We start from the raw sequence: 16,858 nt of genomic DNA on the forward strand, positions 1-16,858 counted from the left end.
GGACTCAGATGTTTGTGTGTGTGAGGTCAGAGAGTAGGGGAACCTTTGGGTGCCTCATGATTCGATACGATACATGGCTTAAGATGACGATAATCTCACACCGATACTGCGATAATCGATATATTGCACAAAAATAACCTTTATTTAATCTTATTATACGGCTCTTCACAACGTAAGTAGAAGCTCCGTTGATTTGAATAGGATTTCCCAACGTTCTACCGGTCATTATTTTCTGATAAAGGACCTCTGAAAAAAATAATGACGCTGCCAATGGCAACGGAGTTGGTGCTTTCATATCACTCCGCTCGTACGTAGTAGCGACACTATCCGTCCCGTCACTGAGAGAGAAGTTGTGGCTCTTACTGAGTTTGGAGACGAACTGTTTAGCTTCACCTCGCCGCTAACGGCGGCTAGCCTCCCCGCTAACAGCGGCTAGCCTCCCCGCTAACGGTGGCTAGCCTCCCCGCTTTCTCCTCCGTCTCCTCCATCCTGAGGTCGACGCCCGTCTCCTTTTCTTATTAAATCCACTGAAATACGTCCCGCTTCTTCCTGTCGCCAACTTTTATCTCCATTTGACAGAACTATAGCCAAGTTGAAGCTTCGTAGTAGCATTAGCCTAGCGCTGCGGTGTTGTGACATTGTTGACACCGTTGACCAATCGGGACACACACATTATCCCGCGCTCACAAACACAGGCCTGTCTTTGTGGATTTGGGGTCAGTTCTGGAAGCCGTAGAGACGACAGACGCGCTGTGTTATAAAACATCAGCTGTTTGTCAGAATCGTGTGTCGCTCTTACGATTCTCAGTCGTTAAGTGTGAACCCCCAGACGTTCGAAAATCGTACTGAATCCAGTCGTGTAGTGTGGACCCCCCATTCTATATGAAATCGTTTACGACTAGAAAAGTCGTGTAGTGTGTGCTGACCTTCAGCCACGCCCTCTGGTACAAGTGAAAGCACTGGCGCACTGTTGTTTTCACACAAGATACCAACTTTGTCTTGAGCGACGCTGTTGTTGCGCCAGGCGGACGATCAGGCCCATTGAGTGAGAATTATGTTTCATTAAAAATGCATATCCTTAATCCTTTAAAAGCTTAATTGTACTAATGTGTGCTCTGACGATGCTATCTGGCTTCACATTACATCCTGGAAAAACCCACATCAGGCTCATTTCAGAAGTTTGTGAGAACACTTTGCACCTGTTTCTTTGGCACGGGTTGTTCCCTCGTTTTTTCTACTTGATGCGAGGAGTTGCGCAGATTGACTTGATTCCTTGAATTTTGATAACCAGTAGTACTAAGTGTTCTCGGTGCTCTCATTAAAATCAGCTCCTCGCTTGAATAATTTCTCCAACATGACGCTTGTGGCCAGACTCGCAGCATCTGGAGCCAGCGCCTCGCGGCTCTCGGCCCAATTAGACGCTCCCTCTCTGGGCACGGAGAGAGAGAGCGGCCCCCTCCCACACTTCCACACTTCCACGCTCTTATCAGTGCTCTGTGTGGTTGACAGCTGCTGACGTGAGGCCTGTATAATTACTGCTGTCTGGAGGAGAGAGAAGGGCCAATCAAATGAACAAATCAGGCAAAGGACAAAAGGTGAAGAAGACGTAATGAATATCTGTCGAAACTGAGCTGCCAAAAACCCCAGGCTAAAGTATTAGGCAAAGCTGATTGACTGTTACAGGCTTTTAACAGGTATTAATCAATTCAGACACTATCCTGCATTTACAGTACATGTTATTGGTTAGAAATGGTTGTTTTGCATCCTGGAGTTTCTGGTTGGAGAATAAAATCTGTCTTACCCCATTTAGGACAGAGATGCGTCTGTATCTGTACAGACGGCATCTCTGGAATCGCCCACATATGGTCATGTTTGAAAACAGTTAAAGGGGAAAACAACTTGGAGAAAAATCTAAACTTTCTCTGATTATTCAAAAACTTCTTTAACAAATGCTGAATTATGAATATGGTTTTCTACTAAATAAACATACAAAGACATGGAGGGGAGCAAAGTGGTTCAACAGCCCTTAAATACATAAATAATGGAGAATGCTTATGCTAACAGCTAGGTAGTGATAGCTACGACTGCCGTTTTTTCACTTCTACTGAGCAATCTGCTGTGATAAAATATCCATATGGACCCGATTTAGACTCGACTTTATCTATGTGATAAATAAGTTCATTTTTCACCGGAAAATGGCTAAAAAGAGTGAAAAACTGTCACAGAAGGGGACGTGGCTTCGCCGAAGGGGAAAATAGTATCTTCTGGGAAACAGTTTTTAGCCGTTTTCTTACTACTAACTTATTTATTACATACAAAATAAAGTCAAGTCTAAATCAGGTCCATATAGAAGTGAAAAAAAAAGCAGTCGTAGCTAACGCTGTCCAGCGTTAGCGTTAGCCTTAGCACGGTGCTAACATATAGCATCATGTTAGCATTCTCCGTTATTTATGTATTTATGGGCTGTTGAACCACTTTGCTCCTCTCCATGTCTTTGTGTCTTTATTTAGTAGAAAACCATATTCATAATTCAGCATTTGCTAAAGTAGTTTTTGAATAATTAGAGAAAGTTTAGATTTCTCTCCAAAATGTTTTCCCCCGTAACTGTTTTCAAACATGACCATATATGGGCGATTCCAGAGATGCCGTCTGGTCACTTTTTATACTGTTTTTAGCTAATGTTAGTCATGGAAATGTATGCTAACAACTGCAAACATGGCGAATCTCCATGGTAACAGTGGCATTTCCCGAGCTCTATACAACTCTATGGGAGAAATACCGTTTTTGTAAGAAATCTCCAAAACCAAAATTAACAAATGATTTTCTTCATCAGTATTTGACATTGACTAACATCACGCTCATGTTTATGAATATTGTCTCCACTTTTGCGCTTTTCAGAGAAAACAGAGAAGACAACTTTAAACAGTTTTTGTTTCATGTGGATTCTTCCAGTCATAATTGAGATATTAACCAAAAACGAAGACAAAAAAATCTGCAATTCCCGTTACCATAGTTACCGCCATAGGATTTTCAGCTGCTCCACCTCAATTTTAAACTATGGGCTCTTTAGAACGTTGTGATGTCACGTGAACACAACCTACTCAATTCACATTTACATAATTTTCCACTGTCACTGCTTGAGGAATAAAAGTGAGCACAGGGTCTTTAATTTCACAATATGCAAAGAAATTAAACACTTACCAACCCTTTATTTTTCCTTTTTCACGTTAAAAGTCAGTCAAATTTTGAGTCGGTCGAGTCGTAACCACTGTGCTGCACGGCAACTCACAGAAAGGCATCAAAACTTCTTTATACTCATTTCGATCTGCTGCCGCTGCTGTGATGCTGGTTGATGCAGATATAAAACAAGCTCATAAAACCTAATGCGTATTTTAGTATTTAGTCTGAGAGCAGCTGCCGACAGAGCGCTGTAATGTCATGGCGGAGTCACGCTGCTGTTGCGGGAGCCTCACAGTCGGACGCGCAAATACTATCTCACAAAATCATCTTCTCCGAGGTGATCCTGGAAATGATCACGGAGACGCCAAATTCCACACATTGTATTAATATCATATTCAGAGAGTTGTGTTTCTGTCTTTGGTTAGCGACGTGGCTGCAGAGCGTCGAGGAAATGAAGGACAATCTCTAGAAATGAAAGGCCCTTGTATCAAAGTGTGTTTTTCTTCATAACTGTGAAGACTTTCTAAACTATATCTATTTGAAATTGTATTTAACCCTTTCTACTCTAAAGAGCTACATATGCTCCAGTTATGGTCTTGGTATTTGGATGCAAAGAGACACAAGGGGGCGCCATTCCAACCTTCTCAGTGTAAATGTGAATCGACTTTCTTCAGAGTCAGACTTTAGGTCAGACACCATGAGTAACAGTAACATGACACTAAATACAGTGAGCTCTTTGTTTCCAGTAAAAAGTCTGAGGCCTCAAGTAAAGAAGGAAGTCACGGAGCTTCTGCTTTAGACAGAACTTCAGACTTCTGCTGTAAGTGGACAATTCTGAAACTAAAGTATGTAGTCAATAAATAAAAAATGAAATGAAAATTCTAATAACACTTGATGCTTGTAAAGGTTGAAGAAATATCCATGGATATTATCTGATGTAGAGTCATGTTTGTCCCAGTTCCTCTGAGTCGTGGTGGGTCCTGGTGGACCATGACAGATGTGGACAGGACTGTGGTAGATCTACTTTTACTTTGGAGAAAATAGTTACTATAGTAACTGTTGAGGAAATGAACCTCACGAGCTTCTTCTGTAACATCTGTCCACATCAGTCCTGCTGCACCACAACTCAGAGGAACTGGGACAAACATGACCTACAGCAGATACACATGACAAGGGTTTGTTTCTGTAGGATGAGAGTCAACTGACATTTTAATCACTTTTTTTTTTCACACTTACTAAGGAATTATCGAATACCAATCTTTTATTGTTACATCCAGCAGAAGTGTAATGTTCTAAAGCAGAATCTCCATGACTTCCTTCTTCTCAGTCTGTGACTGAAGAGCAATGAGGCCTCAGCCTTTTTACAGAAAATAAAGACCTCACTATTTAGCATCATGTTACTGTGACTCACGGTGTCTGACCTACAGTGTAACTCTGTAGCCAATCAGATCACAGAGACTCAGAGTGGGCGGGGCTCAAATCTGCACCAAACGCCAAGATCTAAACTCTAAGACAAAAAATGATAAACCCAGAGTAAAAAGGGTTAAGCATGTTTTCTAGTCGCCAATGGTCAGCCGGCAGCATGTTTGTGGTAAAACTAGTCCATGGTTCAAACTTTTAGCCATCTGTAATGAATGTTTACTCGTGTGTTGTACAGTTAATCACATAATGAGGCTTTTGGCACCTTCCAATAACATAATTACTGTAAACACTCCAGTTCACATGGCGCTGCCAGTTTCTATGTTTTCTAATTATTGCTCAGTTTGATGGGATAATGCCTGTAGTAAGTATCAATCAGCGTTTAATGCCAGCGAAGTGGTAATTTGATGGGAAAAAAAAAGTATAGTGCTTGTTTTTTTGTGTTCGAAAAGGGATGCTCATGACTCACTCATTTATGGAAATTCTGCCTCGTTTTCTGCCACATCCGCTGCCCAATGATGAGTAATAAGTGCTAATCCAACCAAAGAAAATAACAAACAAACGCAGCCTGTGGTTGTGGTTGTGTCATATAGGCCCATGTGATCGTGATGTGTGATTCGCGAACGCATTATTCAAAGCTTGCGAGTCACTTCGAGAGTCATGATTCTTCTTCTCCATTAACTCGTTGGTGCGGTTTTAAGACGTTACACCAGAATTTAGCCCATTATTGATCTTGTTTTTCCCCTTTTGTCACATCAGTTGCCCCAACATTGATACTGCGGCAAACTTTACAGTAGAAGAGCTTGAATATTATGTGAAGTTCCATTCATTTTACTGACTCGAGTTAAAATGGTAAATGGACTTAAATGGACTCTTATAAATGCACGAGCTTAATATAGAGACAGTTACACGTATGACCTGAGGTGGCAGTAGTGAGTATAAAATGGCCAACTTGCATCTAGTCTCTTTAAACCAATGAAGATGTTACGGTGGACAGTCAAATCTCATAAAGAACGAACGGTCATAACAGTAGAAGTGAAGTGTTTCTGAATGTTGGCTGCGGTTTTTCCTTCTCTGAGATTTGCCCGTCCACTCTCATTTTTTAATCTCTCTAAAACAGTGATTCTAGTCGCTTGCCTATTAACTTTAAAAACAAAAAATACATATTTTCCATCTGAAAGTTTCTGATATTGCACAGAGACTTAAAGGGACTAGATGCAAGTTGGTATTTTTTAAACCCACTACTGCCACCTCAGGTCTTTCCTGTAACTGCAGTCTCTATATTAAGCTCGTGCATGACGGCACTTCGGACCCGAAGTAACAACTTTTTGAGTGACAGGATGTTTTCTGTCAACACATCGACCTCATTAAGCTGAAGTCAGAGTTAAGTCATTCATGAAATAGTTGTTAATAAATGAAGAAATAAAAGTGGCTTCTGATCCAAATGTTAGAACATTAAAAAAATTCTGCTATTTGTGGGTCGGGTTCACGTCCAACGGCCACTAAACAACATCCAATAATTTGTTTATTATAAAGAAACTTTATAAATTTGATAAATGCCATGAATTAGACATTCTTGCCTTGCCATAGTCGGCAAATGCTTCACCATTCCAGACCACACGGGAGAAAAAGCTCTTTTTACAGGTCCGTGAAGCTGTTTACAACATAAATGCACATTTGTAGGAAAACGCTCAGGAACTGCCACAGTTTATGTGATTTTCTTTGGTGTAAACTGCCTCAAAATACCAGTTTTGTGCGTTTGCTGCACAGACGCCCACAGGAATTAATGGAACCGCTTCTACAACGCCAATATGGCGGACGTCGTAACTGGGGGGGATTCGTCATAAATACCCGGATTACCGTCTTCATCAACAGGGAAATAAGGGAGACGGGATATGGAAGCACCGACTTAGGATCCACTTGGAAGTCATGTCTCATTTGCTTTGATACAGCCTGTTGGGTTGTTTCACTGTTAGAGGCAAATGGCTTGTTTAATTAAAACTTGTGTGTAAAATACAATATTGTATACGATATATGACAAATAGCACAATATAGTCAAATGATGGCAGGATGTGAAGACTAACGTATCCAGGTTGCTTGTTCAGCTCTGAGGCATTTGTGTTTTTTTAAAGGATGAACATGTAACTGCATTAAATGACTACGTGTTACTCACTGTCAAACGTCATGTAATTAGGGATCATTATCCGTCCTTTTGAATATCTGCTGTTCCCCTCGCTCACGGCTAATCACGTAACTGCCTCTGCCTTTTGTGCCGCCTTATTCGTCTCTCCCGAATCATCCCGTAAAGGAGACACTTACATGTGACCGTGGCATTAGGAGACTGGCTTGCCCTCTGTCGGAAAAAAACAAAACTATCTGAACCGAAGAGCTCTGCGGAGAGACTGGGAGAGCAGCAAAGTGCACATAATGAGTCGAAATCATGTTGACGAACCGCGTGGAGTCCGGCGCGGTTCCCGAGTTACGGAGGACAGAGCGTTCATCATGCACAAGATTAGACCTGATTCAGAGGACGCCATTACAGACAGGACTTTATAATTGGCAGCGCTGGTACAAACTACAAAGGGCAGTGATTGCAGGATGTGGCTCATGAAGGGAATGTACAATAATGGGTGGAATCTTTCAGGTACATTGTTGTTTAAAGCCTGGTTCAAAAGACCTCAAAAAAAGCCTCAGCCTTCACCCCATTGAAAGTTTAAAATCAATCTACATGTTTTCTCACTGCATGTTTTTATAAAGCTCACATACTGTACGGCTTGTGTAGGAGCCTTCAGGATCAAGAGGTTTCACGCAATAACAACTATGTACCTGTAATAAATACAAGTACTAGTAAGACAGATCAACCTTACTGTCAGAAGTGCAGCCGATCCACTCCATGCTGCTCCTCTCTGGATACCTGCTCAGAAATCCACATGATCCAAATGAAGCAAAGGTTCTCCTCCTCTTATTGTCCAGGTGCTCAGATATCCTCTGTGATCTTCTGGCTGCTCCTCTGTGGCCGAGTGTGCCTGTCTTGATGTCCTGTTTACATCTGCCAAGTTAGCGCAAGTTTATCGCTGATCTTGCTCTGGAATTGGTGGGTTCTCTCCCTTGGCTGGTGCCTGACTTCCCGTGTGATTCCCTGGCCTTGATCTGAAAAAGCCGCGGCCCTCTATGGCGTCTAGGGCTAAAATTGGAGTTCTTGCAGATTCTTTCCGTTGGGGGGGGTTAGAAGTACAATTACTTCAAAATGTTGCTCATCCACATTTACTTGAGTACTGCTTGGTCTGGTCTTTATCGAACTGGCGTCTCCTCAGGCCTGACTCGTGACCACCTGCTCGTTGCCATGATGCTGCTGCTTTGCTTTGACCCATTAGCCCAAAATTAGGTCCAAATTCATTACAAATGCTTTACTGTGGCGACCCCGTGTATCATTATATGAGCTGTAGCTGATCATAAGGAGAGGGTTTAGTATAAATGCCATGTTTGTTTATTGTTATTTATTAATCTCCTTTGACTTGCAAGCACTACTTAAGATAAGCACTTGCTCATTCATTGCGTTTTTCTCCTAATTAATCACGAGAAACTGTCCTTTTAGCGTTTGTGAGAGACACAAATCTCCTCTGACGTTCCATGTCCCGACAGCCGGATGCTGTGTACACGGCCCGGGTCGACCAGGCTCCTGCCTTCGACTGCACCCGACCCCTATGGTTCCCTCTGCAGGTGGTGAGTCCACAGGAGAGCCCCAACCCCAGGCCTGGCTGCAGGGTGGGGCCCTCGCTGCTCCATACCGTGGACGTCATGGTCCTTGATTGATAAATATCCAGAAGAGTAGGGCTGGGCGATATGGACTAAAAGTGAAATCCCGATATATTTAGGTTGAATATCGATATACGATCTATATATCCCTCTTCTGTGGACCCACCACCTGCAGGAGCCAAAAGGGGCTGGTGCAATGTGACGACCCGGCAACGGAAACGTGGAAGAAAATGGATGGATGGAAATATATCCCGATATATTTTCTGCAAAGTGAGGGCTGTGAAACTAACAGTTAAGTCAAAGCCAAATACGAGTAAGGGATAATGTATAGAACGCTGGTCATTATCGGGAATTTTCCCGATAATGACCAGCGTTCTATACATTATCCCGCTTATTATACGGCCATTTGCCAACTGAACACACAACATAAACTTCGTACACTTTTATGAAGGCCCAAAGGTTTATTTAATGACTTCCGAGACAAATAGTTCCCAAAAGTTTGCGCGTTGCTCGGCAACGTTTGGCTAGGCTAGAAGCAGCAAGGCTAGTAGCTAGCTTAGCTACTTAGTTGAAGGCGCAGTTGGAGGAATGGTGGTGAATCTCTGGGTAAGTTGAAAGTCAGACTCACACTAACTTTACGAGCGATTCCCCGACTTCTCTCGCAGTGACGGGACAGAGATAGTGTCGCTACTACGTACGCGCGGAGTGATATGAAAACACCAACTCCGTTGCCATTGGCAGCATCATTATTTTTCTCAGAGGTCCTTTATCAGAAAATAATGACCGGTAGAACGTTGGGAAATCCCATTCAAATCAACGGAGCTTCTACTTACGTTGTGAAGAGCCGTATAATAAGTTGTTTTATTGAACTCACTATAAAATGTAAACATAAACACTGTATAACAAAGCTCTGTAAGGTCACATTTTAAATAAAAAAATATCTAAAAAAAACATAGCCTAGAAAATAAAGGTCAATCTCTTTCTAAGGGCAGCATTTATATATAAAGAGATAACAAAATAAAGTGCTCAGTTTAAGACAAACTTTTTTTTTCTTTTTGGTAACTTAAGAGCTCATCTGAATTTGAAATATCCTGATATGTGTTATATGATTTAATTCCACATCTCATTTAAAAATATATCGATATATCTTAAATATCGATATATCGCCCAGCCCTACATAAGAGTCTTCTCAGTAGAACGGCTACTCCCTCACGTTGGAAGGGGCCAGCTGTGGTGGCTCGGGCTTCGGCTGCCTCCCGGTCGCCTCCAGACTTGCCCTGGACACGCTGGAGGGGCTGTGTCCCTGAGCTGGCCTGGCGTCGCCCCCCTTAACATCTGGAGGAGGCCTGTGTGGATCGAGAAGTCTGGGCATCTCTGCTCAGACTGCAGCCTCCACGACCCGGCTCCGGATAAAGCGAACGGATGGACAATCTTAACTTCGATTCAATTCAAGAAGCAGCTAAAATCCTCCCAAACCAAGCCAAACCTGTTCTGTGGGTTCTCAGTTGACCTGTCTGAGCTCAGCCCTTGTTCCGTGTGCCCCGTGTGGTGGTTAGTTAGCCCTCCCTGCAGCTAGTAGGCGCTCCGAACTGTGGGTCGTAGTAACTTTAGGCCTGTTGTATTGTTGTGCTATCTGACCCCACAGACGATCACACCAGAGTGCGCCTGCCGCTGCTGGAGGGGGAGCCCCACTCCGACTACATCAACGCCAACTACATCGACGTGAGTGCTTTTCTTTCACCTTTACATTTTTACTGGAGTTTTTAACTTTAAAGGCCGGTTTCTCACAATGCACAAGAAAACATCTGCTCTTACAGGAGTATGACACACACTACACTTACCTTTATAGACTTAAGGCGAGACACGGCAGGTGAAAGTATTGATTTTTCACGCAGTGGTTGAAGTGGAGATTTTTATCTATTTTCCTCCCTTTACATCTTAGTTTTCATGTCAGATATAAAATGATGATGTTTATTTTATGATGTTTTGTCTGCGAGGTGGGGGCGACCCGGAAGTAGCTGCTGTGCCGCGTAGAAAGGCCGTCTTTCCCGCGGGTTTTCATTCATAAATATTGACAGATTTTACATCCACGTGTCCTGCTAAGGGGCCCCGTGATGACGCTTTCACCCAAATATGGTGTTTTTCCTCCTACGAGACGCTGGAGCGGAAAAGTGGGAGAACGGGCCGAGCATGCGCACTCGCTACAAAACTTAAGGGCTGGTTTTCTCTGAATGAGAGAAGCCGCACTCGGGCAGAGCCTGAGCCCTTATAGAAGCTCCCACAGACTCCAAACTTTACAGGCTGAGACACAACAAGATTTTGAAGGTTTTTTCAGAGGGATTTTTTAATATCTAATTCCTAGCCTGATTTATTCAGCTTTGAAACCAAAAGAAATCTGGCTCAATTCATTATTTTGATTTCGTTGCCCAAAATATAGGCAATTTTGGCCATTTTGATGCTCAAAATGCCTTATTTTTATGTGAAAACATAAAATGACATAAAAAATGCAATACATTTTTTTCTCATATTTATATCTGTAATGTTCAGTAAAAGTTTCAAATTGACATCTCTACATTTATTTATTTTTCCCTATTCACCTGCAGTGTCTCGCCTTAATAACATATCTACAATCCCTTTTTAAAAAGTATTTGTCAAGTACAGGTCGACAAATCTAACCCCTACACTTTAAATATATAGATACAGACGGCATCCCTGGAATCGCCCATATATGGTCATGAATGAAGCAGTCAGAGGGGGAAAACAAGAGGAGAAAAATCTAAGCTTTTTTTTAGTGTTGTACTTTGAATATAGCTTTTACCCAATAAAGATACACAGACATGGAGCGGAGCAAAGGCCCTTAAATAACAGAGAATGCTAACATGACGCTGCATGGTAGCATCATGCTACATGCTAACGCTAGCGACAGCTGCCGTTTTTTTCACTGCTACTGAACAATCTGCTGTGAAAAAACATCCACATGGGCCCGATTTAGACTTGTCTTTATTTGTATGTGATACATAAGTTTATATAACACCAGAAAACAGCTAAAAAGAGTCTGTGTCTATGGGCTCTTAGCCTGGAAAAAGCCAGACTGACTTTATTTATGTATTTATAAATACATATAAAGACAGTCTGGAATTGTGGTAATAGGACGCAATTTCCAAATTGAACTGGAGGCGGGGCTAACAATCGTAGTTTTAACGAGAGCGAACCAATCAAACACAAAGCGACTTACACTCTGCGGTCACGTCTTCCGCCATGACTGTGTGTATCCACACGTGCAGTCGAGTAAATGCTCCGGTGAAATCCCTCAGAGCAGCTTCTTGCTGTGGCTTTAACGGCAAGTCCAGCTCATTTAAAACAGAAGAAAGGGCACTAAAGACCGCTGTGTCACGGCCGCCGCCATCTTCTCTGTTTCACTGTCGCGGGAGGAGCGCAGGTGTTTATGGGAAATCCTGGCGCGGAAGATGCCGCACTGTTAACTCCCGCCTCCCGCGCTGTGATTGGCTCTGCAAGATTTAAATCACACAATTCCAGACTGTCTCCCCGTGTATCTCTGAACATGGAGGATCAGTCTGGCTCGTGCCGGGCTAATGGGCTCTATCCATTGTTCAGATTTAAGTGCTAATATTTATGCAATTTGTAAGGCATTTTTAAACACATATAATGCCTTATTTCCATACAGAAAGTTACAATTAATACCGTTTCTGTATGTTTTTGTCAGTATATGTGATCCTCAACAAAATGTTTGAATAGATTTTGCAAAATTGTGTTTTTTTCCCTTGTTGCCTGAAGGGACTCAGATTAAGATTCAGTTTATACAGACAAGAATTTCCACATAAAGAGAGGAAAAGTGTATAGTTATAGGAACGCTAAACCTAAAGCCTCTCCCTGTGTACCACATTGGCCTTTGCATTATACCGAGGACACGCCATAAAAGTAACCCAGAATTTCAACACAAAAGACAATTGTAACCTACACTTTAACAATAATGACTCCCCTCCTCTGTTTCAGCCTCTGAGATCCACTTGTCACTTGAATCATCAGCTCGCTGCCCGCTGTTGTAATAGATGCAAATTATTACAGCCGAAAAAAGTGTATTTCCAATCAGGGGAGCAGAGGGAGGGAGGGGGCAAGATAAACACCGATCAGGGCATGAGAGACAAAAGATGGAGACACAATAATGCATGATTTATGAAGGTAGAACATCCCAAGTGAAGGTTACAGTCTGCGATGACTCCTTTTCTCTGCGTTTTGTGTATTCGCTCTTTACCGCGGCACCTTTACCTTGACGTGAGCTAATGTACGGTCCACGGCAGGTGTTTATGGAGCAATAAAAGCCATAAAAGCGCAGAATGTGGGTTCAGGAGTGTGGCGGAAGGTCATGTGATCCGAGGGGACCAATGATGTCACTTGCTTTATGGCTGGCTTTTCCGTGTGTCGCAGGGGTACCATCGGCCCAGACATTACATCGCCTCGCAAGGTAATTAAGCTGACCTCATCGGCCATTGTGAATCTGTTTCAAACGTGTGTGTGTGTGTGTGTGTGTGTGTGTGTGTGTGTGTGAGTTCATGTTTGTCTTGTGTTATTGTTACCAGGGTTTAACAATGTGAGGAAACAGAATGACAGTGTTTGCATAACTGTCTTGAAAATGGCGAGAACATTATTGCAAAGTGTTAATAGGACGAAATGTTTAATTGAATTTAAACTGGAGCTGTTTTATTATCAGACTGTCAAAATCAACACAAAGACCAAATGAAGAGCAAAAGTTGAGTAAATTAGAACCCAGATCAAACTTTAACTTTTAGCTATATTACTGTTTTGCTATGTTGCTCTTCTATTACATCAGCTAAAATGCATCGCTCGGTGTCATTATTATTCCACGGGTGGGAAAAAATATCGATTCATATTTTCAAAAGATCGATTTCTTTAAGGCCCTGCTGTTCAAATGTGCCAAGAAGAACAGATCCCACCGAAGAAGAAAACTTTATCTGCCCTCTTTAAGAAAGCACCACCTGCATCACTGAGCTCAGTTGTTTTATCAGCTCAATCCAAATACAGTATTATCATTTGGATCTTTAACCATCTTTGTTGCACAGTGACTTTTCAGTTAGAGAAAGGGTTTTGCCTTTGCAATTTTGTTCATGTTGATGTTTTTTTTAAATGGGCGACATAATCAAATCGAATCACAGATTTGGGGCCAGTGTTAATGTCGACGACTAAAATATTTAGTCTTAATTTTAGTCAAAGTGATATTTTTGCCGACTAAAATTGGACTAAAACTAAATTAAAAGTTTCTCATGAGACTAAAACTGTGACTAAAATGTCCAGATGCTTTAGTCGAGGAAAATAAGACTAAATAAAAATGAAAAGGAGAGACTAAAATCATCCAAACTTCTATTGAGCGTCTGAAAGAGCCTCAGATCATGTAAATTCTCTGCCAAAGGATCAGCTCTGAGCTTTGTTCATGTGGAGCAGCTCCATGAAGCAGAGGAACAACATTAAACATGATTATAATGAATATTATAAATGCAAAGTCGACTAAATTGACGTGCAATTTTAGTCGACTAAAACTAGACTAAAATTGAAAACATTTTTTTGACTAAATCTTGACTAAAATAAAATATGTTGTCAAAATTAACACTGTTAATTTATATATCTATACTTTTGACCTCTTAACCCCCACCTTAACCAAACACATTTTCTCCAGTTTGGCTTTACCCGAATCTAAAAAATGTCTCGACTGTAGAGCTTACCGCCTATGAGCCAGTGTAGCGCCTCATTTGAAAGCTAAGACCTACAAATAGGATTCAGCTTTTTTGTGTGTGTGTTGGTTGAGCTTTGGTTGCTTTTTCTTCACTTTTTTGTTGCCTTTTCATCACTTTTCGTCACTATTTGGGTAAAGCTAAACTAGAGAAAATGTGCTTGGTTCAGGTGGGGGTTAAGAGGTTAATGAAACTTGGTTACATTATTGATACTTATACTGTCTATATATATCTGTATCTGTCATCGAGAACCATAAAACAGATCAATAATGTGGATTTATCCCATAAAAGATGTTTTCTTTTCAATTTGTATCATTAATCTGAGTCTTTAGTGCCGTCCCTGAACCCGACAGGCTTCAAAACTTGGCATCTAATGAAAAATATCGTTTCCGGTACCTGTTTTCGACACCAGTTGTAATGTTAAAAACAGTCACCAAGTAAATAAGGATTAATAAAAACTGTACATCTTTATCTGAAGTCACCATTCGGGTTTGTTTTTTCTTTTTTCTTCATAAACCGACAACTATAAAATGATACAAAGAAGAAGAGGAGAAAACAAGCGCATCTTTTGCATTGAAGTCTACTGTAGCCCACCTGTGCCCGTTCCTTTGTGTCCCGCAGGCCCCATGCAGGAGACGGTGAGGGATTTCTGGCGGATGGTTTGGCAGGAGAACTCCGCCTCCATCGTCATGGTAACCAACCTGGTGGAGGTGGGACGGGTGAGTCAAAGAGAAGATTACGCCGAGAGGGAGGAGGGAGATTTAGCTGCGCTTACACACATGTTCGTAACAGACAGAAGGGACCGCATACAAGGCCGTGGGAACCCAGGGTGCTGAGGGCGCTGCAGCAACCCCCTGGTGGATAGTTTGTGAACTGCAGGCAATATTAACCCCTTAACTTCCACCTGAACCGAGCACATTTTCTCCAGCTTTACCCCCAGTCCAAAAGCTTCTGGGAAAAAGGTGTGAAAATAGCGACAAAACTGAGACGAAAACAAGGATAAAAATGTGACAAAAGTGAGAAAACATAGACGAAAAAGTGACAAAAAATTGACAAAAAAGTGAGAAAAATTTGATGAAAAATTGAGGGGAAAAATGGACGAAAAATGTATAAGAATTTGACCAAAAAATGGGAATAATTTGACGAAAAAGTGACAAAAAATTTACAAAAAAATGACAAAAACGGACAAAAAATGGACAAAAAAAGTGAGAAAAATTTGACAAAAAATGGAGAAAAAATGGACGAAAAATGACAAAAAAAGTGAGAAAAATTTGATGAAAAATTAAGGAAAAAAATGGACGAAAAAAGTATAAGAATTTGACCAAAAATGCGAATAATTTGACGAAAAAGTGACAAAAATTGGACGAAAAATTGAGAAAAAAAGTGACAAAAATTTGACGAAAAAATGGACAAAAAAGTGATAAGAATTTGACAAAAAAATGCTAATAATTTGACGAAAAAGTGACAAAAAATTTACAAAAAATGACAAAAAAAGTGAGAAAAATTTGACACAAAATTGAGAAAAAAATGGACAAAAAAGTGATAAGAATTTGACAAAAAAAAATGCAAATAATTTGACGAAAAAGTGACAAAAAAGTCACGAAAATTTGACAAAAATGACATGACTGCCCACCAAAAAAAGTGATGAAAAAAAATCTGATGTGAGGAAAAAGATCAATTTAGTTTTGCAGGTCTTTCAAATGAGGTGTTACACTGGCCTACAGGATTTGGGTAAAGTTGAACTGGAGAAAATGCTCTCGGTTCAGGCGGGAGTTAAGAGGTTAATAAATAGGATTCATGCACAGAAAAAGTATTTTGGGGGTAAATTTTGTCCCTCAGCGCCCCCTAACTAAAATACCGTCCCACGGCTCTGACTGCACACAAACAAACGAGTACATTTCATTGATTTTTTTTTGGTTGGAAGTGGTTTTATAGTAATAATTTTAACGATTTGGTTTATTCTCCAGGTAAAATGTGTGCGTTACTGGCCCGACGAGACCGAGGTGTACGGAGACATAAAGGTGACGCTGATAGAGACTGAACCACTGGCTGAATACGTCATACGCACCTTCTCCGTGCAAAAGGTAAAGACTAATTCCATGCATTTTTATCTGAGCTACTTGGGATTACTACTGAATCCCAATATTACTTTTACAAAAGGATGGACTTTTTGAAGTAAACCTCTGCTTAGACAAGGCAAGGCACAATTCATACACAAGGCAATCCAAAGCGCTTCACAGTTGCATAAAATTAGAAGAAAACAGATAAAATCAATAAAAACATCAACATAAAATTGATCAATTACAGTAAAAGGCAAGAGTGCAGATAAAATACATTCAGTTATATTCATGGGCAAAAAGAACTGTTTTCAGCCTGGATTTGTCAGACATTGTCAGAGTTGAGGTCTGTCTCACATCCTCGTGAAGACTGTTCCAGATTTTAGCTGCATGAAACTGAAACGCAGCCTCACCGTGTTTAGTCCTGACTCTGGGAACCACCAGGAGGCCCCTCCCTGAAGTTCTCAGGGCCCGAGATGGTTCATATGGCTCTAACGTGTCAGAGATGGACTTTGATGCTAAACCATGAAAAGACTTGTAGACAAGCAGAGCTGTTTTAAAGTCTATTCTCTGAGCGACAGGAAGCCAGTGCAGAGACCGGAGCACTGGACTAATATGGTCGTATTTCCTGGTTCTCGAGCAGCAGCGTTCTGAATGTTTTACCATTACCAGTACCATTTA

The 16,858-nt window shown here is 41.3% G+C and overlaps 1 protein-coding gene across 7 annotated transcripts in view; it reads left to right on the forward strand.

Annotated features, from left to right (window-relative positions):
- Positions 1 to 16,858, forward strand: part of ptprt (protein tyrosine phosphatase receptor type T) — a 339,518-nt gene that overhangs the window by 286,219 nt on the left and 36,441 nt on the right. For all 7 annotated transcript variants that reach the window (XM_079579208.1, XM_079579213.1, XM_079579209.1 and 4 more), the window contains 4 exons: positions 10,001 to 10,077; positions 12,802 to 12,838; positions 14,742 to 14,839; positions 16,088 to 16,204. In XM_079579208.1, the coding sequence (XP_079435334.1) occupies positions 10,001 to 10,077; positions 12,802 to 12,838; positions 14,742 to 14,839; positions 16,088 to 16,204 (329 nt within the window). The remainder of the gene's footprint in view (positions 1 to 10,000; positions 10,078 to 12,801; positions 12,839 to 14,741; positions 14,840 to 16,087; positions 16,205 to 16,858) is intronic.

This window comes from Gobius niger (genome assembly GCF_951799975.1).
Source record: "Gobius niger genome assembly, chromosome: 20".
NCBI lineage: Eukaryota > Metazoa > Chordata > Actinopteri > Gobiiformes > Gobiidae > Gobius > Gobius niger.